At 38.4% G+C, this 26,227-nt stretch overlaps 1 protein-coding gene across 19 annotated transcripts in view; it reads right to left on the bottom strand.

Annotated features, from left to right (window-relative positions):
* The window catches only part of CDC42BPB (CDC42 binding protein kinase beta), a 92,842-nt gene that overhangs the window by 36,647 nt on the left and 29,968 nt on the right, over nucleotides 1–26,227 (bottom strand). For all 19 annotated transcript variants that reach the window (XM_042048162.1, XM_042048161.1, XM_042048168.1 and 16 more), the window contains exons 3-9: nucleotides 14,893–14,976; nucleotides 11,242–11,337; nucleotides 6,755–6,903; nucleotides 4,696–4,789; nucleotides 3,170–3,370; nucleotides 1,119–1,367; nucleotides 79–158 (exon numbers count right to left, since the gene is read on the bottom strand). In XM_042048162.1, coding sequence (XP_041904096.1) covers nucleotides 79–158; nucleotides 1,119–1,367; nucleotides 3,170–3,370; nucleotides 4,696–4,789; nucleotides 6,755–6,903; nucleotides 11,242–11,337; nucleotides 14,893–14,976 — 953 coding nt within the window. The remainder of the gene's footprint in view (nucleotides 1–78; nucleotides 159–1,118; nucleotides 1,368–3,169; nucleotides 3,371–4,695; nucleotides 4,790–6,754; nucleotides 6,904–11,241; nucleotides 11,338–14,892; nucleotides 14,977–26,227) is intronic.

A 26,227-nucleotide genomic window follows, 5' to 3' on the forward strand; every position in this document is an offset into this window, starting at 1 on the left:
TGTTTATAAAAATGAGAATTCCCAGGAATTAGCTGCATTTGGGAAACAAGTTTAATGAAGAACATATCCTTTGCTTACCTATCAGTTGTGTATGTAAACCCAACGAATGGTAAATGCAATCCAGAAAAGCCTGTATGAGAACTTGGTGGCACCACTTCCTGCATGAAAACAATGTGCATGAAAACCCAACAGAGAACCCATACAGAGTGAAAAGCATTTCATTAAGCCTCAACAGCTAAAAGAGAGACAGCTAATGGAAAGATTTTTCTTAATACACCAACTGACAATTGGCAGTTATGCTCCACTGCCTCTGGACAAGCTTTATTTCAGATTAGGTCACCTAACAGAATGACTTGAATTTCGGAGCCTCTTGAACTGGCACTTGAAAGGGCAGCATTTCAACAAGTTCAAAGCACGATGCAGCCAGTAAAAGGAAACCCGAAATTTCAAGTTCCTAATTAAAAGTGACCTGGCACCAAAATGCATGCTGTTAGTCATTGTGTTCTAGTTACTGTCAGACATGTAATCGAAAAACATGCCAAAAGCTCTTCATTTCTTGGAGTACAAGCTGGTGAACAAATTACCACAAAAGCTCTCTCCTCCTGGCCCATTTGTAAACTACAAGACAACAGAAATGGAGGAGTGGAACACCAATGTTCCTTACTCCAAGAACCAACCTCCTGGTTCTTAAGTGAGTGGAGAAGTAGCAGGATGAGTCCTCTCACTTGGACAGCTGTGCTTGCAAGCTACACAGAGACTATATGTGTATTTCTAAAGACAGATTTTATTTCACCTTTGAGAAGAAACAAATCCAAATACTAGCTCCCTGTAAAGATAAATTGAAAGGGCAACTAATGGGCTTTTTTCCCCACCTAAATATGTTTTAACTCCGACCATGTAACAGTAATGCATTTTGGCAAGTGCTACCATTTAAAAAAGCAGCTTATGATTTCTGATAGCACAAAATGCCAAAGAGGTGAAAAACTTGAATTCTTCACGTTTGGAGCGACTTATTTTTAATCTCTTACTTTATTTATTTTGAAGTAAGTTCTCATTACTACCTTACAGTGCAGCAAGATGCACACTTCCATTAGTAATATTTTAAAACAAACACTCACTGGATTTCTTAGTACATCATCATCTACATCAAAGTTTGAGGTGTCAGAAGGACTGCTAACTTCTGGAATGTAAGGTGCTTCTAGGTTTCGGATGTTATCCCAATTAAGTCCTTCAAAAAATGCATGAGACTTAAAATCCTCTATTCCATTCTGTCCCAGTCTACGCTCCCTGCTGCAGATAAGTCGCTGAATAAGATCTTTTGCTTCTTCAGATACATCTGTAACATGGGATGGAAACTGAAACCGTTCCTAGAAAACAAAACAAATAGAGAAATTTTTAGAGAAGGAATTAATTCCAAAACTGTCAACTGTAGTTTCAAAAAAACCATAAAATTACACCAATAAAACTGGAGATGAATAGTCAAATACTGTTCTAGTTACAGTGAGCAATGACAGAGCACAATTCAATCTATTCAGTGACAGATTTTTTGTCTTAAATTGGATTTCAAAGACAAGAAATCATTTTTCAATTTCTTTAAAACAGATCTGTTTGATCTGTGATTACAGTAACTCTGTTAGGAAAAGTAAACTTTTTTTAAAAGACATACCAGAATTTTTACACACAACAATATATTAAAGATCGTACAATAAAAACAGACTCTCACTGGTATTCTTAGTCAGAGGTCCCGTTGATCTCCTGGAGATGTACTCCTTGAGATTAAATTAATTTCAGCTCTTAAAACCCCATGATGTTGGTCAATTCTTTATGCTATCATATTTAAAATGTATTTTTCTAATTTTTAAGTTAAATACCTGTTTTTCTTACCAAAATATAATCTACATTTAGAAAGTATTTCTATTATCATAAACAAACATAAGATCTAAAAATTCTAATTACCACTAACAACTGAAATTACTGTAGATTGAAAAAACTGGGAAAACTTTATTTGTATTTTAGCATGTTACTACTACTGCTGTATAGCCAGGAAGGGCTTTTGGGGGGGGGTCTTTTGGTTGGTTGGTTGGGGTTTTTTTGTTATTGGTTTGTTTGTTTGCTTTCCAATAAAAGACAGTAGCATATTTACACATATCACAGAATCATAGAATGGTTTGGGTTGGAAGGAACCAGAAAGATCATCCTAGTTTCAACCCCTCTTTCTTGGGCAGAGATGCCGCCCAGTAGATCAAGCTGCTGATATATTTATATATATAAATACATATATTATAATACAACTTTTCAAGTTTAAAAATGAAATAATTAAGGACCAAACCCTCATAAATGAAATGAAACTTTAAAACTTTCAATGAAAAGCATACAGTCATATTTTAACAGAGTAACAAGTTTACACTGGTTACAGTTGCAATCAGCTAGTTCATTGAAGAAATTCAAGCAACAGAAGAGATTAATATTCATCACAGTAAGGATGTCAGCTCTGGCAAGGATTTCACATCCTATCCATCACTGCTTCATGGTGAGAGTCCAGCACCGTAAACCCGGGGAGGAGAAAATGGAGGAACACACTCTCCTATGCAACAGCTTCTGGCTACCTGGAGTATGCACACGACCACCTCCTTCTAACAGAGCTCGTGAAAGGACACCAGGGACTGCTTTATTCATACTGTCTAATGTTCAAAATGCACCCCCAAGTTCCAATGTTTCCCTACCACTCTGACCCTGGACAAAGCCCCTGACCTCACATTCTTCATGCAGCTCATGTTTTTCTACCCACTGCCACTCCAGGCAACTCCTCCCAAACTCAGGTTCTTCATGCAGCTCAGGTCTACACTGGTCCACTTTTTGATACTGTTATAAGTGTGACAGAAAATGTGCACAGCTGTGCAAATAATGCATTACTTCATTTCTCCTGCACAGTCCAGAGGAAGCTGACACAAGAGCAGACTTTAATTTTGATTTTGTGATGATTGCTTAGATTTTCCAACAAGAACATCAGCATTTAGAGAAAAATTCCAATTTGTCAAAGAATTAAATTTCTGCAGTTCAGAGAACTGTGAAAAAGCAAAAAACTACCATCACTTCAATATCTGTAAGTGACAAGTTGCTCTGTAAACATTATAAACTTAGAACACAAGAGATTTAATACAACTCTTACTTCATGATTCATAATCTTCCCATAGGTTTCCACTAGTGACTCTGCATAGAAGGGTGTTTCACCATACAGCATTTCATACATGCAGACACCCAGTGACCACCAGTCACATTCAGGCCCATATTTCCCCATTCCATCTTCCATCGCTTGCAGTATTTCAGGAGAGATGTAGTCAGGAGTACCCACTGCTACTGATGACTGTACCTTAAAAATAAGGCAAACATAATTCTCATAAGTTTCCAGTATCTCTCAGGAACTTTTTTACTCAAACACTAGTATTTCTGGAAAACAGAGACACCATGACATGATTATGGAGAAGGAAGATATCTATAAAATCACAGCAACATAACAAAGAAAATATTAAGAAAGTAACAAAGACTGCAGAGATTAAGTTCCATTCTACTGCTACATAACATCGGTATGTTTTATTCTGAACACAGCAGAAACCCAAAATAATCACAGATATTGTGAAAGCAGAAAGACAAAATATATTTTGCCTTTGTGGCTGTTCATACTTTAAAACTGCAATTCATTGCCAGAAGTTGAAATGAAAAAGGAGTAAGTAGGGAGATCAGGTCCTACTCCTGAATTTTACAGTTTAATTTGAAGATCACAGAACAAATTTCCTGGGTAAGTTTTATTATGTCTGAAATCAGTTTAATGTTTATTGCCCAATGTGCAACTGGATTCACTACAGGAATAAAGTGGGGAAATTACTCTGTGCCCAAGTAGTGGGGAAGCCCTGACCATCAGGGCAGCACAGCTCTAACCTCTAGGAATATGTTGTCAATTCTAATGGCTCCTTCATTTTGCATTTTTTATGGTAAAGCTTTGACAGGCATTTATGACTAGAGAACATCAACAAGATGTGACTTTGTGCCAAAACCAGTGAACGATGCTGCATGTCATACCTTGGCAGGACTGGCACCCTGGAAGTGCCCTAAACGAGGCAAAACAAACAAAACCTGTCACATTTATCTTTTAGAGGTATATCCAATCTGCTGCACAAGATGGCCAATTACCATCATGTTGCTGTTCCATTTGTCAGAGGCATATAAAACAAACTGCTTATTAATTATAGAATCAAGACAATCATTTAGGTTGGAAAAGACCTTTAAGATCAGCTGTTAACTGAGCACTGCAAAGTCCAGCTAAACCATATCCCCAAGTGCCACATCTACGCATCTGTTTGGATGGCGACTCCACATTTGTGTGTGCCTAACTGGTGTAGCTGGTCACTGACCGTTTCCCCCACTTAAATGGTCATTAGAACAAAAAGTGAACATTAGAAAAATATAGCAGAGGCTAACTTTAAAAGTTAGCAGCCTGTAAAACAAGGAGATGAAGGTTTCAAAAACGCATTTAAGTATGTTGAGTTATACTGTACCCTCAATTTTTAGCGTGTCAGAAAGTTACCAATCTATCACCTCCCTTATGCACACTGATGATGTCTAAATCTCTTTAAAAGCAGCAACTCACTTCTAAGGCTCCACTACCAGCAACCCAAATAAATTTTGCTTTATACATACTGTGCCATCTTCACTCATTTTCAGACAGGACCCAAAGTCTGCCAGTCGTATGTGGCCATTCATGTCCAAAAGAACATTATCCGGCTTTATGTCCCTGTTGTAACAGAAAGACGTGAAAAGATTTAAACACACAATATTAGCTCTGCTTGTAAATATTAATCTTGGATCAACACAGAATTTTACCCACAGATGTAAACTCTTTTTATGGTACAATTTATGACTCTCTCCTCTTGACCAACCTTAAACCCACCAGTTTTGTTGCACCATGAAATCTGTATTTCTTTTCAAATGTGAGGTTCCAAATGCCACTACATGTGTTGAAAAACTTAAAAATTGTACAATACCTCCAGTTTAATCTTTGAGAAGGAGACTAGAATTACTAGGAGTAAACAAAAATAAGGTGTTCTAATACACCTTGCTACACAGATGTGGAAGCTGACAATGGCTGATTTTTAAGGTGCTGAATTCCAGACTCACACTTGAGATTTGTGAGAAAAACTGTGACAGACTTAACAAAGGCTTCTCATATGTGTAAAAATTCTGCCAACTTGATACGTTTTTCCAACACAAACTGGAATTAACCTTTTTTAACCAAGGGTTAATGCTCTGAAATTAATTACTGAAATGTCACTAATACTGCTACTCATTAGCAGTCTTAATACAAAATAATAAATGCTAATCTATGCCTGTCTACATAAATTTAAATGCATATTTACTTATGATAATACACAAAAATATGTGCTGAGACAATTGGACTATGTCACTATGCTTCCCCAGCAAATTAATTAGTAATTCTGTACTGTTAAACTTATTCCATACATTTCAGTTCCAGATATTGTCAGCATTCTCTTACAGTCCCACAAGCACCAGTCAAGCTCAGTAGTTGCAGGGGACTATGAAAACTAATATACAAGTATACACTGATTTGTTTGTTTGTTTTTTGAAGAGCATTCCTCACAGTGCCACTTGCATCATGAGCCAATCTTTGCTTGGCATGCAGCTCTCACTTGCCTCAGGGACCAGTACTGCTGTTCACAAAGGCTTAATGACTCCTCTCTGAGCTCCACTGTCTCCTCTCTACAGCTGACAGGTCGTATAAGCCCTTAAAGGGTCCTTGAAACCCTCTCCAGAGCAATCATGCTTCCTCCTAATCCATTCCAGTTGCCAAGCAGTAATTTTTTGGGCATTGGCACATGTCCTGTTCAAAGCACGTGTTTTGGCCACAGAGCCACATACTCCTATTGCCACAACAGACCTTCATTCAGCCCCACGAAAAGATGTAGCTGCTCAGCAAGTTAGGCCACCATCCTTGGAAATTGGTGCAATGCTGCCTCTGGTGAACTTCTCTGAGGCGGTAACATTATTAAATCCCCAAATATTGCCCACATTTACTCACAGGAGTTTTAGAGAGTTTAAATGTCTTCTCTTTTTAATTTTTAAAACAGCAATCAAAGTGCAAACGGAAGAGTTCAAAGAATTATAGTTGAGAATTCCCTATACTTTTTAAACTTTAACTGTACAAGCTACTACCAACCACAACCTAAGTTTACTTGATGGTAGCCACTAATTTGGAATACACATCTTGTGTGCAAAACTAGACCAGCACATGCCCACTGATTACAAAATCTGTTTGAGAATGACCTCAGGTAAGTACATGCACTGATGCTATCATGGGCTTACTGTGCATAAATTTTGCAGAATATCTAAACATCTGTAGAAAGTTCAAACCATTTCAAACCCCTTCAAACTTCTAGGTTGCTTGGACAAAGGCAGATAAATATTTATTAAGTGAATTGAGAATAAGTCAAGAGCCCTGATTAAAAATAGAAGACACTTTAAAAGGTTAGTCAGATAAATGTCACTGCTTCTGATATCAATCCATCAAAACTTGATATTTAAAAAAAAGTAGCTTATAGAGCTATTGTACAGCATAAAGTAAGCATGTATCCATAGCAGTTTGCCTTTGGCTACTGTGTCCATTTGCATATATAGCAGTGTCTTTGGGATTAACTTCATATAACTGTACATGTAGTTTTTGCCAAATGAGAAGGTATTTTACCTGTGCACATAATGCAGCTCATGTATGGAATGTATAGCAAGCACCATTTCACCAATGTAGAACCTAGCCATATCTTCAGGAAGCTTGTCTTCAAACTTACTGAGAAGTGTCAGCAAGTCACCACCAACATAGTAGTCCATCACCAGATACTGAAAATATGGAAATAAAGCAATCAAGTACTGAGAGACAGCTGGCAAGAAAAAAAATTACAGTTCATCAGTGAACCCCTGAAAAAAACCCTTTCACTATTTTTTTTCTATGCCTGTGAAAAGTAGTCAAAATTGGTGGTCTTCTGTTTTACTTATTTACTTACTTAGTATAAAAAGACATATTCCTTTCATAATCACAGTAAGAATGACACATCAGCATTTAGTTCCTATGATAAAAAAAGCCCAAATAAAATATGGCAGCAACAAACAAGTAAATCAGGGTGAGTTTATTTTTGTCTTAACTAGTATCACAAAGAAAATTACCTAATATCATCAAAACTAATGTAGGTTACCAACTCTTAAACTGCAAACATCCAGAGGATTATGAAAGAAAATGTATAGTTAAACTCAATAATTGATGCAGCTTAGTCTAAAATATACATTTAGTTACTACTTTCAGTTTTGGTACCATTTCAATACTACTCGTTGTTCCTAAAGTGGCACGTATCACATCAACATCTTCAAATGCTCATCTTGGCACATTCCACATCATGGATGCATACCACAGCTGGCAGGCACTTGATGACACTATACATTACATTACTGTACTACACATGGATGCCCATAACAAGCCAAAAGCACTGCCAAGCCAGAGGCACTAAAGTGGGAAATTTAGAAGTCAAAGATTAACGTTCCTTTGAATATATTTCAATGAAAATGTAAACAGCCTCCTAGGCCAATCAGCCATCACCCTAACCATGGAAAAGACCAAAACTGATAGGGTGACATAAAAGAAGAAGACTCAGGCATGCTATTTGTTTCTCATACCACAAAACAAGGATTATGTTTCAGGTATTTCCTAGCAACATCCACCTAAATCCAGAGCATCACTTCAAGTATAATGACTTCATGTAGTACTACCAGTCTTGAGCAATTTTGTTTCATGTTTCCCAAGATGATTTGATACATGGTTTTAGGACTAACTTTGCTTATTCTGGAGTTAAATTTCCAAAGCAGTCATCTTATTTTTCTCCTCAAAGTAAAGCAACCTAGAATCCACTGTCCATGCCACAGATTCATCTTCCACAAGGGAAGCAAATTAAAGAAGATAGGAATGCAAGCAACATAAAGTACAATATTAACAATTTCCTCACTATCTTTTGGATTAAAATAGCGACTCCAAAAGCCACAAGTTTTGGTATTTTCCTCTATCTTATTCAAATTACGGCTTAATCTGATAGGCAAATTGCATCACTTATGTTGAAATCGATCTGTGTATATTGCTCCAAGAAACTTTAAGCATGTACTGAACACTGTACACATGCAACAATTATGCTTGAAAACAAAATGCTACAGACAGAAACCATAAATCTTTTAAAAGGGATATTATCTTGAAGCATTTTCTGTCAAATTCAAGGCAAAGACACCTTATAGAGCCTTCTGTGGGAAGTGAAATATTCTCCCTTTCAGAGACAAGGTAATGCACTTCTGTCAGCTCCCAAAGTATTTATAGCTCAACAGCAACTCAGGTGACACATGAAGTAAGGCACCTGGATCACAGAAAGATGGTGAGATCTCTTCTATGAGGAAGTGGAACTGTATTAATTTTTCAATTCAAAATGATCTGCTTGCCAGGAGGTGCTTCTCCCTTCTTATGGGATTAAAACAAAGGCTGTTCTGATGCTGAAATCTAGAGGTATTGCATTTCTTCCAGGGAAGTGACTACATCAAACAGGATGAAAGTAGTTGGAAATCAAAGGAAAAAAGGATATCAAAATACTTTCATGAGTACTCAGAAGCCTTTGAGAGGCTGACGGCAGTTGGATACACATATTCCCTTCTTCTTGAATGAGACTAGGAAAGAAAATTAAGAGATTCAAATCTGGAAGAGATGGAGAACTTCAAGTCCCATACAAATTTTCAATATTCATGGACTATGTTGCGCTTACATCGCATCTGCTTCAGCTAAATCACCAAAGGCTTATCTAACCCATCTTGACTTAGGCTGTCTCTTATGAAAGCTTTTTAAGAACCAGAAAAAAGTTATGCTACCATTTCCATGTCATGTGATTTAAGAATTGGCTGTTTAGAAAACAGTAATACATCGTGTATTTGCTTGAAAGGTTTTAAAACTACAAGAGCAGAACCAGAAAATGGACACCAGAACACACATATTCCATAGAATTTTGTATTTCTTGCTTAAACGTAAGTTCTGCATTATCAAATGCTCTGTTAATATTAAATAGAGAGAATAAAACCCTAAGTACTTTTAGACTCTCCAAAGGCAGCTTCTACATTTTTCTGTTAGTATCTTACTTCCTCTTTGTCTTGTTCTGAACCCTTCATCATACAGCCAGAGATGGCAGAGCACTAGGTGGGGGAAGACACAAGGCTCTCCTTCTGCTCAGGGTTAGCTTATGTGGTTTTGCATTTAAGAATCACTAGATATAATGCACCAACACCACTGGGAGGAAATGCCGGAACCAAGAGCTTTCTCTTGCAGAGGACCAGGTTGGAAAACCAAGCTCTGTTGTCTGTTCTTGTTTTGATCTCAGCTTTGTATTCCATTCTGCAAGGATCATGGATGAACAGCACAGCTAAAAAGTAAACCAGATCTGCCCAGGCTCTGTAACAAGGCAGCGCTCTCCAGGATGAGGAAAAATGTAGCCATAAACTTCTTCAAGCTCCAAAGAGAATTGATCAGAGATCTCAGTCCCTGGACAAGTACTAGATGGTATGGAAGAGAACCTTCTGTCCAGGTTTTTGGATGAATTGATTTCTTGATGCGTTTCACCTTTTCTTCATGCATCATTTACAACGGTGACTGCGATGCAGATCCACTCCATCTGTGAGCACCAGACATTTACAGAAGATGGTTTCTGAGTAACAGACCAAATTGGAAGGCAGCATCTCAGCACATGTGGAAGCAGACCTCAGGCAAGCTGGGAATCTGCTGACTTTGGCTGCTGGGCAGAACTGTTGCCTTCTCAGATACTGGATCTTAAATTAGATGCTAGATGTCTACGGTCTGCTGTCAAGTGAAACTTCAATATCTAAACGCCTTTGGGAACTTTGGGAAAAGATTCCCCCTCTGTGCTGTCTTTACTATTACTTGTTACCTCACAAAGTTAATGATTTTTCCTTAGGTAGCTCCATTCTTCCAAGCTACTTGGAAATACAATACAGGATGCTTTTTATGCAAGTCTGAAGGTTGGTTCTGTAGGAATTTGAAATTATAAGCTGATTTGAAATCATACAACAGTACCAGAGATAACTAAACTGTGAGAGATTAAAAACCTGGACCTATCACAAACCACTGAATGGAAACAGCCTGTAAATGAGGGCCTAAGATGTGACTACGTATTTTCTTACTGTATGCTTGTTATTCTAGAAATACTTCGGACATGACAAAGTAACATGTTTTGTTTCAGCATCTGTGGAAATGATTGATTATTTTCTAACTCTTGCTTAGTTCCTGAAGTCTTTGGCAGGCTTTTATCAATACATTTTTTCTTATTTATATTCATGACTTGCTACCATGCTACTAGTGTTAGGAAGGTGAAAACTTTCACACTACAATTGTGTCAGATGTTACAGAAACAGCAGGTTTGCAAACCCAGCCTGAAGTAGCCACAGGGAAGCTGTATGGTTCAGTATATTGCAGAATACTGGGGCTTTACTGACTTTGCTCCTAACCAGTACTCTGCTATACTCTGTGACTAAAGTAAACAGGGCTTGTATGTCACACCTCTAGTAACCCATCATGAAGAAATGTCACAGGAGTACAGATTTTCTTTATAAATGTTTGCTAAGGTCTCGCAAATTACTGAGATGACCAACCTGCTGATTTAAAAACATACTTTATAGAAATACTTTTAAGAAATAGGCTCTTTTTTCCCCTAAGGATTTTAAAATACCAAACTTTTAAATTACTTCCGCCAGTTTAAAACAAAATCTTGCTTCAAAAGACATTCTGGAAGTTTAAAATAAAATAAAAATATTTGTTACTTTCACAGAGTTAACACCTCTCAGATTACTTAATCACAACCTTACCAAAAATACTAAATTTGAACATGGTATTTTTTATGCAAGGGGAGATTAGTTAATTTAAGATTCTTAACTAAAGCTCTATATACTACAGTCCTACACAACTTTCTCACTCTTCTGGAGTTACAGTTAGTCCCTTTGAAGTTTTACTTCAAGGAGAAAACAAGAATGTTGAAACACTGCTGTGAGGCATGAGGTGGACTGATTTAATGCACTAATATTTTAAAAATATACCAAAAATAAAGTTCTTTCACTATCCAAAGCTTTTATTTACTGATGAATCAAACATACCAAATAGTTCTCATCTTGAAAGGCATAGTGCAATGTAGTAATCCACTGACAATCTCCATTCACCAAGACATTTCTCTCCTCTCGGAAGCAAGCTGTCTAAAGAAGAGAGGGGGGGAAAAGCCATTGTCAACATCAACAAGTAGTTTTCACAGGATGAATATATATGGATGTTTTGTGGGATTATTTCAAATTACTGAACAGAAGTCTCTATTCATTGGAATTCAGTCTACACAAGCGACATGCCAGGGAATCTCTGCAGGTCTTAGGCATTCAGTCACTCTAATCCTGACTGTGACTTTAAAAAACCAAACAAAATAAAAAACCCCAAACCAAAACAAAAAACCCCACCAACCCCCCCAATCCCCAAAAACTCCACACTAACACACAACACCCCCCCCAACACCAAACAACAAAAAGCCCACATATCAATTCAAGTCAAAGCCAAATCTTAGTTTTACAAAACATTTTTTAAAGTCAGAAAATGAGAACTTGTCACTATCATCTGTAGCAGAAAGATAATGGCTCTACAAAAGTAAGTCTGATTCTTCCGATAAAGACCTTTATGAAAACAGTTTCATGTATACTTTTATTACATTACAGTCCCAGTTCCAGACACTGCTAACACACTATGGGAAATAAGCAGATTTTACTATTACTGTCTTATCTTTGTCCTGTATAATACATTTTCATTTCTACTAATCTTTCCTTTACTTCAAACGGCACACTGCAACACTTCAGAAAAGCAAGCTCTGTGTAACAGGTTTTCTCAGTATCTTTACATAAAACCAACTTTCATAAACTTCAAGCGAGTCTTCCCCAATAAAAATATATTAATATTTTTATTGGATCAAAACGATCAAGAAACAGACCTTGGGACTCTTCCACTACTCTCAATCCAGACAGGCATTGTCAGGATATTTGGTAGCTGCAGATTGAAGTGTTTGGGTTCTAGACAAGAACTGTTTGGTTTTTTTTGTCATTGCCACTTCTTCAGATGTATTAGAAAATGTTGTAAGGCCCAAGCCTTATCATATACTGATTGCACCTTACAAATGTATCTCCAACTATTTTTCTCCCAAAGGAAGCAAAATTCAATCTATATTTTTACTGGAGAAGACCATGCTGTGGCCACATTATAAATTAGTAACCACTGGTGCAAAGAGAAGCAAATTGTAATTAAATGCCAACTGAGTTGTTTAATGGTTTATGAATGCAAGGCCAAAGTAGCGCTCTGCAAAAAAGGCTGGCAGCTACAGCAGCTCCAAGTAATCCTATCCCCTTCCCGCAGCACCAGAGCACAGCACTTCTCAGCTCTCCTGGCACCACGATGTGAAGAGGCTGCCAACGCAGAAAACTAGTTTGTTTATTTTTGAAGACATCAGTCCCTTGATCCAGTACACTGTGCAACCTCAAACAGCGAGGGAATGTTATGAACACTGAAAACCCAGTAATACTGCTGAACACTGCATCATGAATTCAGAGCATAAAATTCTCCTTCTTTGCTTACACTAGCTTAAAAGGCCTTGAGACGTGACTTGAGAAAGTGTGACAGGCTACCTAATCAGGCAGTCAGGACTTATTTGGAGCTGTCAACAGTAATACTCTAATGACTATATATTTTGCTGTCAGAACGACGAATACAAATGGTCCTTATCAACATAAATGGCATGCCTATTTTTGCTTCCAACCCATTTATGGATGTCAGGTGACATTCACTAACCTTTCCTTTATTTCAGTGGCTTCCAACCATATGGGTTTTTTTCTTGCAGCCGGTACATGAATAAGCAGTATTTTGCTAACTTCTTGATATGTTTTATGTCATACACAACAAACATAAACCAGTGTTAACAACATGCTTCTTAGACCACTCATAATAATGATGATAACATTTCTATGTAATAATAGATGAAGTGGATTAATAAAATACCTGAAGTCTGCTTTTTCAGTGGAACTCTCCATTTAAGAGGCTAGTGTAGTCTTGCAGGCTTCATTTTAAAAGCTAACAAGTTTTACCACATTTGGGAAATTTTTAACAATCAGATGTTGCATGAACTTGATATGCAGGTTGTAATGTCCTGCTTATCCAGAAAAGCCAAATCAAGAGAGCAAACTGAACATGAAAAGAGAAAGCGGTCCCACAGAGAAGACAGCTCCTTTATTGTCCTTTGTAAGCGGGGAAAATCCGCAGAAAGAAAATGTCTTTTGACTGTTACTTTTCCTAAATGTGTACTGGGAAAACTATTGCTCATTATACATCCTCCATGCCTGCTGAGAGGATAAGACGAGTTAGTTGCATGATCAGAACACAATTTGTAAACAGCTGTCTTCTCTACATGCAAAAGCTGCATCTACTTAGGCCACTTAATGAAATCACTTTAAAAATGACAGAAGTAAGCCAGCATAGCTGTATTTCCATTAGAGTTTGGGAGACCCCTGCAAAGATTTCTGTTTAAAATAATTCTATACTGACCAATGAATTAACACAGCTGAAATCTGCGCAGAAAAGGCACCAAATTTCCCTCATACAGGGAAAGGCTTAATGCAGAACCGCTGATGCAGCACAGCCCAGGGTGTGAAATCTCCTGACAACTCAAAGGAGAGCCGGGTGGCAGCGGCTGCTGCTGCCTCTAAAGAAGTGCATGGATGGATGAAGGGACAGACTGTGACTAAATCGGGCAAAGGCAGTGGTGAAGAGGGACTTAACAAGAGGGAGGAGATTTTGTCACGGGAAAAGGCCTGGCACTGACTCACTGAAAGGAAGGGAGGGACTAGGAAGGGCAGGCTGAGGGGAGGAAGTGTCAGGAAAGGGACAGAATAATGGGACAGGGAAGGGTCAGCAAGCTCAGACCTCAGCAAAGCAGCTATTGCTTGCCCCTTACAGACCTGCTGCAAGTCCTGATGCAGTACATGTCTTTTCTCCTCAAATCTATTGCCCATTTATCTGCTAACTCATGTAATATTATATACCTGCCATAAGGTTTTCCTCTATCATACGGGAGTATGTATCCTAGAAATACCTAAGAAGCTGCTTCCCACTGTGTATTCCTCGTATTCTTCTCCTAATGTGTGATGTACCCATTCGCCTTTACATTTACACAATTTGTTGTGACAGTGAACATCGCCTTTCACCAAAAAAACCCTTCTTAAACAGATTTACCTTCTTAACACGTTTTGTTTTACCATCTGAATCTCTGATTCAAAAATATTTATAGTTTTACTAGCTATACAAATCCTGTTACAAACTGTAGGATGCAAAGCTCCTTAATGCATGCTTTCTGAATGGAAGAGAAGAAAGACCTTTTCATAACGTTTTTGTATACAGCTGTGAATGTCATAGTACCACCAATCTCAGCTTTCATGTAGTCTTTAACTTGCCTTTACTGTAAACAAAAATCTGCCCAATAAATTCCGGGTAAGAACTAGGGCAGACTGTCTGGTAAACGAATACACAGTAATGCTGAGAACAACAGATGCCTGGAAGGGACTGTCAGACTTGATTGCATTAAAACAGCTTAAGGAAAAAAAAAAGAGAAAAGAACGAAGCTCCTATGCCCATGAAATAATTCTTCCTAATCTGGAAGAGCTTCAATGTAATCTTCCTAATGTTCCTAATTTTAAAAATTCTCTGTGTTAAAAAACCGTATTACTTACCTCTGCCCTTTTAAGCATTTCCCATTTATTTAGAATTTTCATTGCATAAATGCGCTCTGTACACTTCATTTTAACAACTGCAACCTGAAAAAATAAGATATCTTTAACAGAAGCATGGTCAGAAAAATACAATATTTAAAGAGATCAATACTCACACAAAAGCATGGTCAGAGAAATACAGTTTTCAAATAGCTTAATGGTCACAAATCAATAAAGTAAGTTACTATGGAGTCATCAGTGATCAACTGACACATCAATAAATTACAGTCTGAGTCTTTGCTCCTTCTATATTCCTCCAACATTACTACTATGTGCTTGATGCACCATGTGTGGTCAAGAGCTCATGATGAAGTATGTGGGGGATGATACAGGAGGAGCATGAAGCTTTTCATATGAAGATGTGTAGTAAAGCTGCATTGTTTCCAAAGAACAAGTGGGGCTTGTAGTCATGACTGCAGCCAATGGGGCAACATTTAAAAGGGCAGCCTGAGAAAACAAGAAAGGCAGCTGTCAATAGAAATACACTACATTTGACTAATTTGTTTTCACATTTCAAGTCTCAGAAACTTGAAAGATATTTGCAAATTAGCATGCTTTTGTGTACCGTATGCATATTAAAAGAAAAAAATATTCATTTATTTATTCACCATTTTGCTTGAAGTGTTTTACTATGCATCCTGTGTATTAGACTTGCTTACACTGATCTATTATGAACAGTAGCTCTGCACACAGCTGTAACAGGGCAAGAAAAAAAACAAAGAATACAAAAACTTCAAGGCTAAGGAATGCGAAGACTTTATTTTGACCAAGACTTGTATTCTCAAAGACCAAAACTAATTCTTCTTGTGGTAAAGCCATAATTTCCACAAAGTTCTTCCAGTTGGCAAAAGAAAAACAGGCATCATGACTAAGACAGCAACATTTTTACAAGACTATACATGCTTGAATATTTCTACTGCTATTTCTACTGCTTCTCAGCTCATCTCTATTTCAGAAGCAGAAAACCAACCAGCTTTCATTGCTTCCAACAGAGCTCTGAATAGCCGTGTGAAAAGCAACAGGAATGACATCACCTCGCCTCTTCTGTTGCTTAAAAACTCTTATCTAGAAAGGATTCAGCTACAGCAGCTTTAAGAAGATGCTTGCTGACTATAAAAAAAAAAAGGTTGGAATAGTGCATCAAGCAGAGCAACATTATAAAAAGTCTTAAGTCTTGAGGAGGGAAGAGGGAAATGTAGTATCACCCTACACAGTACCAGTAAAGAAGTTCCAAGTCAGGGGCAGGTAAACTACTGCTTCTCCACTAACACAAGAACAGGATATTCACATTTAGACAGACATCTCACCCTGCAGGCGCATAGCTCAGCCTTCCACCTCTCAGTGAGTGAAGCTCCACTCACCAGGTCACATAGTGGATGACAGCACCTTGTACACACCTGCACAGTCATGTAACAGACACACAGCTCTGAAAAAAGGTACCCATTGCAGGAAAGACATGGGAATCTGGCCCTGGACACAGCTGGAAAAGGCACAGCACTAAGCAGCAGCTTCTCTAAGCAATGTAGAATATCCAGAGCTACACTGCAACCCCAGTGTCTCCTGGCCTACAAACAACTCCCACAGACACTGCTCCTGGTGCGGTGGAAGGATGAGCAAGACAAGAAAGTCTCAACCAAACACATGAGGTTCCTTGGCACATATGAAACTGTTCAACTGACCTCCAGTAATGTAAAACAATGTAAAATGTAAACAGCCTTGCTCCTCTCCTCATCACAGGTAAAAGTCATTGTAAAAACCTCTCTCCATACACTTAATTGGGTCATTACCCTGATCCAGCTGAAGGCACACTGTAAGTCAAACAGCACAGTAAAAGCTTGGAGAAACTGCAAGATGCTGACATTACCCACTACACTTTTTAAACAGTTCCAGACAGAACATGGTGACTCAGGAAATGCCCCCACCTCCAGTGCAGGGACAGAGCAGCACCAAGGTTACCTGGTGGAGAGAAGAGGTTACCTACTGCAGAGGAATGAACCAATGCTCTGCAGCAGATGCAATTTGCAAGCGTAGCTCTGCAAGCCCTGGAGTAGCAACACTCAAGTTTTCTAACACTACAACACTGAACTGCTCAGCCAGTTAAGTACAAATACAGCACACAAATCAGAACCCAGATATGCATCTACTGCACTTCATCTAAGGCCATCACTGTCCAAAAGCATTGCAGAATAGCACAAGTCTGAAGTGTGCTCAACTGCTGAGGAACGATGGAAGCCTGGCATCACAGAGGGCAAGCACAGCAGAGGAGCTCTGCAAATGTTAGAACAAAGTGGCAAATGAAACAGGCCTGGAGAAAGAAGAAAGGAAAAGAAGAAAGGATGCCAAATCTGTAGGACTTATTTAGCAATTCCCCAGCCACTAACTATATTAGTGCTATTTATTTTCAACTGAAAAGACTGCTTTAAAAAGACCAATTTAAACTTTCTGGAGGAAGATAATTGTCTTCTGTGGAAGAAAAAGTATAGTTCATAAAAAGAAAGCTGACTCATACTTTCACATTAAGTGGTTATCAAGTTATGGCACCAGTAAACACACTGCTGCTTTAGTTCTAAGGGTAACAGTGGGACAGCTTCTCATGTCAGCAAAAAAATTCATTGAACCACACAGCAAATTAGGTAATTCCCCATGATTTTTATCTCTGGAAAGAAATCTTAGGGCTGCTGAAGATATCTCACAGAACTGACAGAATTTTTGCCTGACAAGACCTGACTCCTCAACCAGCTCGAATCATTAGAATTTTTTTAAAAGAAAACAAACAGAAAAGCATAATCCAAACTTCATTGATGTCTGACCTGAAACAGGGAAGCACAAACAAGATTATGCCCTGATAAACTCAATGCTATTGTGAGGAAGAGTACTGTTACAATACTGGAAAAAAACCTTTCTTCCATAAAATACTTCAGCATTTCCTTGAGTTACCTTTCTTTTACTTTCTTCATCAGGTGGCAGCATTTCTAAGTTTACTTCTGTCATCTAATGCTTTGTCTGCTTCTGAGATGTTACAGTGGAGTTGTTTTTTCTTACTTTTGTATCAATTCCTCCTTCTGTGGCATACCTCAAATTCAATTACAATAACCACACTGACCACTTTGCGAGATCAAACAGAGGTCTCTTATACTGCAATTGTGCTAACCATGCAAGATGTCTGGTTTTAAATATGATGGCTCTTATCCTACATACCAATCCACCACACCTACGAACATAAGGAAAAACCATTCAGTTGGTATTCAGAGGTATTCCAAAGGACACAGATTTGTACACCGCTACAAATGCCTACTTTAAGAACAAAGGCATTGTTTCTATCTTCAGAGTTTAAAAGTCTACTGGCTGAACAAGTGCTCATGTTATGCACAGACCAGGATTTAATATTGGTGTTCACTCTTCATTTCCAAGGCTAATACAACTTACACTGTAAGAGAAGTTAAAAAAACCCAAAAAGAAGTATGCTCAAGATAATGAAAGGAAAAAAATGTACAAGCAGAGGTATAATAAAGCAGCTTCCAAAGAAGATTTAATAACCTAAAATATTCCAGGCCTGCAAGAGATAACAGCTACGACAGACACAGGAAACCATGAATGTCATGGAGAAGATGAACAGAGAACAATAATTTGCAGTTTCTCATAACACAGACATTGAAAAGCATCAAATAAAATAGAAAGGTAACAAGATGAAGAAAGTATTATTGTCACACAAAAGTTCTGGAACTCAGCCACAGGCTGCTGTGGCTATCTAAGTATTTAGAAAGTATTTAAATACATACATGCTTAATACCTGAGTAACACACACTGCAGTGTGGGCCTCAGTGACTACTGACCACCGAGTTAAAGATGTAGGTTGGGGAGACCCTGAACCCTCAGCCACTGAAACTGTGAGGATTCAGCTCTGCTCCGTTCTTGGATTTCTTTCCTACACCTCTCTACCTGGCCAAAGGGGTGGGATGGGTGCTAACTAATCCACACACCTTTGCCCCAGAACTACCACCTTTAATACCTGTGTCAAACTAAGGAAATGAAAACTTACTCCCAACTTGCATCTCATAATGCCAGGTTGGAATGCAGAATCAGGGGGGCCTAATACTCAACAATCACAGAATAGTTTGGTAGATATTTAGGTGATTATGTTTTATTAACTCTTCAAAAAGTGACAAGGAAAAACTGCAGATGCAAGGGTTCCCCCACCACTGTAACCCCCCTTCCAGGCATGCCTGGATGGACTGATTACCATCTGATTTGATTAGCATCACTATGACTTGTCATGCTCAAGGCTGAGGCAACAGGAAAACTGCAATAAAGCTCAAGTATGTTTCCTCGAGGATTTCAGAAAGCCTAATGAATCCTAGTGCCTACACTTCAACCAACTTTACACACATTTATGTCAAAAAAAAGTATGACAAGTGGGGCTAAAGCATTAGTGAGATCCAGCTATGGTAACTACAAGCCACAACACCCCATCAGATTCGTATTGCTTCTGCCATACATTTCCCTCCCGTATTTTGTGTCTCAAAGCTCTGTTCCACTTGTACTGCAATAAAATAAAATAAAGAACCAATATAGTCAAAGTAGCTTTTCTAGACTTCGGCAAGAGTTAGTATTTTGCTTCTTGAATTGTTTTATAGGACTATTTTGCTATGTTTTGATCTTCAAAACCCACTCCATACTGACATTTAGGGCTGCACTGTGCAAAGCCATCCCAGGTTAAGTTCCACCTTTCCTAATGTTCCAATGAAATCTACAGGGTGGGAATCTGAGCCAAATAAGCCTCTACAGACATGACAGAACTTCCCACCACTGTACTTTGCCCTTTGACATGATCAGCATTAGTAAGCAGCATCAAGTTACAAATTTTTTATATAAATGATAAGTATGGTGCAATAAAGTGCAGAAATCATTTAAATATAAGACTGGCTTTCCAAAAACAATTAAGCCAGCTAACAAATACTTCTCGGAAATCATGCTGGCATTAATTTCAAAGCAAAGACAAAAAAAGCTCACTAGGACACTATTCATGCTCATGGCACCTTAAACTTTCATGTGAAACTTACTCTCACGGACTGGACTTAAATTAAAAAGGTGAAACTCGACTGCAAAATGTTCTCAGCTGAAAAGAAGAGGAACACAGGCATACAGGTGATAATACTCTCATAATGGCAGGTAGTTAAGAAAAAAGGGAAACTCGAGTCTGGAACTCACAGGCAGATACACACCGCTGGGGATGGGTAAACATTACTGCCTTGCAATACAAACTCACTGGAAACTCCACACACAGCCACACCTCAGAAAAATAAACTTCACCTGGAGCAGGTGTGAAAGAGGACGATTGAGGTGATCAAGGAACTAAAGGGCCTCTCATGCTACTGTGGGAATAGAAAAGGCCTTACTTGCTAAAAAAAGAGAAAAAAAGCATATAATATTGTTATTATTCAAGGCCAGGGTGGATGGGGTTCTGACCAACCTGGTCTAGTGAAAGGTGTCCCTGCCCATGGCAGTGAGGTTGGAACGAGAAAATCCTTTAAGTCCCTTCCAACCAAAACCATTCTATGATTCTAAAAATAAAATTGGAGGGAAGGGCATCAATAAATGTGGACGATAAAAGATCTCCTTAGTTTAACAGACAATAAAATTGCATGGATAAAAGAGTGTAAAATACCATGAATTAACCTTTTACAGGAACTTGGAAAGGCTTTAGACATTTGAGGAGAGATTTTAGTCAAGCCTTTCAACTGGGAAAAGAGACAAAATGTCATTTCAGATGTAAACAATTTATCCATAATGTCTTATTACCAGATTCATAATTGAATATTACATTCATTTCCTTTGCTTAAAGCTTGTTTATGCCACTTTTACTCTACTATTTCTGTCTCATGCTTGCACACCAGCTACTGCAAAAACACTGCAGGATCTACTTTATCCTCCTGGTACTCTCGGATAGGAAAAGTCTTTGATATAGAGCTCATTAGTTGATAGTTTTAATATTACATCTTTGAGGAAAAACTGGTCTGGGCTGCTCTATAAGTTTTTTCATGTCTATTTTACATTTAAATTTAAAAGCCAGAGTGTCTTTTGATAGAGTTCATATGCCATGGTGCAGATTTACAAAGCAGTATCAGGTTTTTGAGCATGCAGTGTGTATCTTCATGTTGTGCAAATAAGAAATCCCTTACAAGCACCAGCCAGAAAGATTCTGCAGAAGAAGAATAAAGGCCTCAAATAGCACCTAAGCTGTTCCTCAGGTCCGGGGCGGGGGGGGGAAAAGTGGGGGGCAAGCGTGGGGTGGTTTGAAGAGACAAATGGCTGCTCTCACAGCAGCACCACAATGAACTGTGTCTCTCCAGCTCCTTGCAACCTGCCTGTCTCCATAGTTACTTGGTGCTGCCACACAAACACACGGAGCTGAGGAGGACTGAGATAGCAACCAGCTCATTTGAAGCATTTTCAAAACAAAGCAGCTTCTTTCTTCATCCATTTCCACAGCAGAAAATAGCTTGCTTTGATTTAATTTTATTTTTTCATGAAGAGCACACTGAAGAAAAGCAAAACTAAATAAATACTTCTGCATTGTATTCTGAACGCTTTGACTCTCTGAATAGTTGAATGAAAAGTATCATATGTGGTGCGCAATATTTTGGAATTCTGTTAATCTACAATGTAGGAAGATACAGTCCCTGCTGGGCACCTAACACCAACCACCAAAGCTCCTGAACTGGTAAGAAAGCCTTAATTGCAGCCCATAGGCTCGCTGTGCCTCAGGTTAATTTCTAGAAGTACATCAAAACACTGAACTCAGTACCCTACAGCTGTGATTACAAGGTGGAAAGGGCACAAAGAGCTCTGCCTCTCACTGCCAAGCACGACTGACCGCAGGAAGCTTCGGTTTTACACATTCACTTCTCACTGCAACCTCAACCAGTGTCTCTCATTAGAAACCACAGCACTGATCAGAACCTGTGGTACACAATGGATCAGTCTTACTTTCTCTCAGCCATTATTTTCTTTTGGAAACACATTTTTCTGTCTGTTGATCCCAGCTGAGACTCTGACTAAGCATCCTGAGTCGAGATGACGTATTATTACTGAACACTGCACAGATCAAGTCTGTACACAACAGCACTTACATGAAAAGGTATTTCTAATCCATCCAGAGCAGTAATACTTAGGTGGGGCACATTAAGAGTTTTAGTTATTTTTGTGCTAAGCAAGATCGAGCAGTTCCACCCTTCTGCAGGAACCACAGTAAGCATTGCTCATTCAAGAAATCCTTGCTAACAAACAAGGGAAGGAAAACAATTGTTTCAGTTCCACGCTGCCAAATTTCCAGGAGGTGTCAGCCACGTTATACAATCCAAATTCTCAAACAAGGTACATTTTGACACGCTCTTCCTTCAACAACTGCTCTTTAACTGGAATGTGCTCATCTACAGCAGTGTGCCTAAATGGTCTTTCACACAAAATGAGGACGTGTGACCTTAAAGACGCACAAGCACATTTCTGAGGGCAGATGAACCTTGCAAAGGAGCACATGCAAGTGTTTAGAGCCGCAGTCGCCACGCACAGTGTACTCTTCCTATCTCTCTCACCCTGCTGTAAGGACAATTACTCCCAGTTCCTTTGGCATGTGCAGCCAAACACCAAGCACACAGAAAGCATTTCTCAGGCTGGCCTGAGTTTCCCAGGTAGGCACAATTCCATCAAGCACAGGTTCTCAGGACACCTTTTCATTTCAAGTAACGGTCCATAGTGTTTCTAGATGAAAGGGATAGTCAGGCACAGGCAAACTTCAAACCACAGGTGGATTGCTTTTTTGGTTTCTTTGTTGTTTTGGTGTGGTTTTCTAAAGGTTGAAAATCTGGAAGAGTTTTGCATTCTATGCTGATATTCCTTACATTCTCTCCTAAAGACTGTGTATTTTCACTTTTGCATAGTTTGCAAAAGTGATTTTTTCACTGTTGTGTAGTTTGTGTGTTTTATGCGTAGTTCACAAAAAACTTCATGCTACAGAGAATACTCTTTTTCTTGTCTACAAACACAGACTTCTGCAGTCATTTTATTCTTAGAAAGCAGAATTAAGATAACAGAAACCCATTTTATTTCCGATTTTATTTCAGGGGGCTTTTCACTTATTATTAGTTTTATTCCCTTGTGGAGGTTGTCCCTCCATACATGAACTACCTGCCTGTATGACCTGGGAAATGAAAGACTGAAATTAACACTGGGGCACTCATGAAAATGCTCCACCCAGCTGGGTATATACCCAGGTGAATACAGCCTAGGTGATGAGGAAGAACCGTGAGTAGTTTATCCTTCCAGCTAGCATTTCAAATTATAAGCTATTCTAACTGTCATGCACTCAAGTAACATTTCAAACTTTCCTTCCTTACTATGAAACTTCTGAAAAAAATAAATTATGTTCTCAAGGCAGTGACTTCCTGAGTCAGAGCCTTACATGCTGGTGTAAGGGATATTCAGACATTCAATTCACACTTCTTGCAAAGTGGCTGGCTTCCTTTATGTGAAAGGAGAAGTCCAGGCGGCTAGGGAAGAAATCTCTAGGCTCTAAGTTAGGCTGTTTCTCTCCTAGCATAGTAACGAGAATTTAAGAAACATTTTTCCTCTTGCTTTCTCAGACATCCCATGCTACAAGAAGTTTCATACAGGTGGTTTTTTTGCATTGGGTGTAGTTCTCATATTGCTGGAAAAAATGTAAAGAACACCAAGGTGAGTTCTGTTGGTCCGCAAAGGAGAAAGAAAGGTACTGACATGCCAGTACAGATGTGTACTGGTGATTGTATCAATCTGTCTTAGATACTGATTTTGCAGTTGTATTCACAGGGATAAATTCACATGTGGTCTCAATCCTCTTTGGTCAAATACCACATTTCCTTGGATTACATTGTTTCCTGGCAAAAACTGATCACTGATCCTGACTAATAACTAATATCATGCTTTTATTTAGTTTAAACTATATTTCTTCAAAGCTACTGATTTATGCAAAAGTTGTTTGGTAAGAATAAAGCCCCTGGCATTCTCCAAAAAATCCAAAGAAGCTAAACTGAGAAGAATGGAATATAATTTTCATCCTTTTTAAAATCTACCTTGTTTAGCTGTTCAGTGTTTAAATTAAGCTACTTAATTCTAATAGGAATATGTTTAGTTTAATTCTGATTAATTTCTTTATACATTTAAACAAGTACTTTATAGGTATTTTTAAAATGTATTTTTAGCAGATTAAGCTCATCAAGTAGTTTCCAACATAGGTCCCATGTATGTATGAAAGTACTATGGAAAAATTAATCACAGCTCCTCCATTCAGTTTTCTCAAGTGTTGTTTTATACAAGTCAGATGCCACAAGCTCCTTTCAAGAAATTATGTTTCATTTTCTTATTATGGAAGGTCAACCTTTACATACTATTTGATAGTAACTATAAAATCTGGCAGCTATAGCAGTGTGGTATACACAAAGGTCAAAGGATTCTTTCATAAGCAAAAAGCACAAAATACTCTGTGGCAAGAGGGATTAAAGTACAGTGAACTTAAAATCAATGATTCCTGTATAATTTAAACTGATCAAAAGTTTCAAGCTGCTGCAACTATAAACTAAAACTTTTCTAGGTAAGAGATTAACAAGATGTGATATTGACAGGTAACTGACACCACTAACTCTGTGAGCACTCACAACTCTAACAGAAGGATGAAACTAAGATACTTTCTCATTTCACTTCTGTGAAATTTCCTTTCCACTGGAGGGGATGGAACGTGTGAACTGCTTTTGCGAAGTTCCATGCTTTTCCAAACGAAAAGAGTATCAAACACATTGTTGGTTCTGGCACTCCAAGCACTATTAACACAAGTTTCCACCTAGAATTTGTATCTTTTATGCACCTTAAGACTTTTCATTAACAGCTAAGGAAGACCATCCTAAACGCCCTCGCAAATATAAACTAAAGTCTCTTGAAGTGCATATAAATACTTCATCTGCTGTTGTACTGAGATTTCCAATTGGTAAGTTCCATAGGTGAAGTAGAGCATCTTTTGAAAAAAGAACAGAAAAAATACTATGGAAAACAGGCCTTCCTTGAATATTATACTGTGGGAAGGCATTCCCAACACTGACTCCATCTGAAGTCACTATAAAGGGTTCCCATTTTTGATAGCTATAGCATTCACAAGTCTAGTTCTGAAAAGATCCAGAAACCACTTCTAATCCTGCCAAAACACAAACTGCCAAAATACTAATCTGAAATTCTTTAGATATCAGTGGTGACAGCCACTATAGCAAGTCACTTGGCACAGCAAGACCAGAACAACATCAAAGTATCCTGTGCTGAGCTTTCCCATCTATATTGTATGCAGTTCAGGAATTTAATTTCACACTGTATCTAGCCTGGTTTCCTGGACCAAACATGCTTTGAAGCTGTTAGGAGAGTCAAACCCAGTGATTGATTCTTGCGCACTCCTTGAATCCAAAAGGCCATTTGGTCCACACCTGGAATGGAGGTTCTGGTTAGTTTCCTCCAGAAGAAACCCAGCTCCTGCAGAGTAAAATGCTTACGCAGTACGTGGGGGCATTGTCTTCAAAAGTGTGCCGCTGCTTTGAACCAAAACCCTAGCAAAGAGGCAGACAGGTAACTACTACTGTCTTGATTCTTTAGGCCTTTTATCTACTTATAAACCTCCCTTCTTAGACTTCTTTTCTGGACTAAGTTTGTAGCTCTCAGTCCTTCCTTAGACTTACCAATTTTTTTTCAATTTTTGCTTTTTTCTGACAAACTTTTTACAGTGACCTTTTTTCTTTAAAACTCATGTTCAAATAGTACTCAAGTGAATCACTCAAGTGAAAGAACTGATTTTCATGTAGTATTTCCACTATTCTAAGATAACACTTCCTTTTTTGTAACAAGTGATGCACTCATCAAGTTCAACATCCACTAGAAAGTGAACTTTTGTCTTATAGGGCAAGATGTTATTGCTTATCTGGACATTTTATTAAAATGCTCCAGTTCCTTCAGCAGCTGTGTTCATGATGATTAAATGTGAACCACATGTTACCTCATCACATCACTAGATGATGGTACAGATGAAGAGATATTCTTGAAACATTAACTTCTGTCTTAGGTGTCCACTTTTCTCAAAAGCAGTTTCTGAAGCAGCTTAAAATCACATGGATATGAAGTCATTACTTCACCCATTACCAAGTGCATATGCACATAGAAACCTCGTTGCTTTCTGAACCCAGGTCAAGTAGGGTCTTGGTGTTTCTTTAGCTGAGTTTCTGGTTGGCCT

This window comes from Corvus kubaryi, unplaced genomic scaffold (genome assembly GCF_017639235.1).
Source record: "Corvus kubaryi isolate FWS band 111438036 unplaced genomic scaffold, C.kubaryi_AGA036_p1.0 66, whole genome shotgun sequence".
Lineage (NCBI taxonomy): Eukaryota > Metazoa > Chordata > Aves > Passeriformes > Corvidae > Corvus > Corvus kubaryi.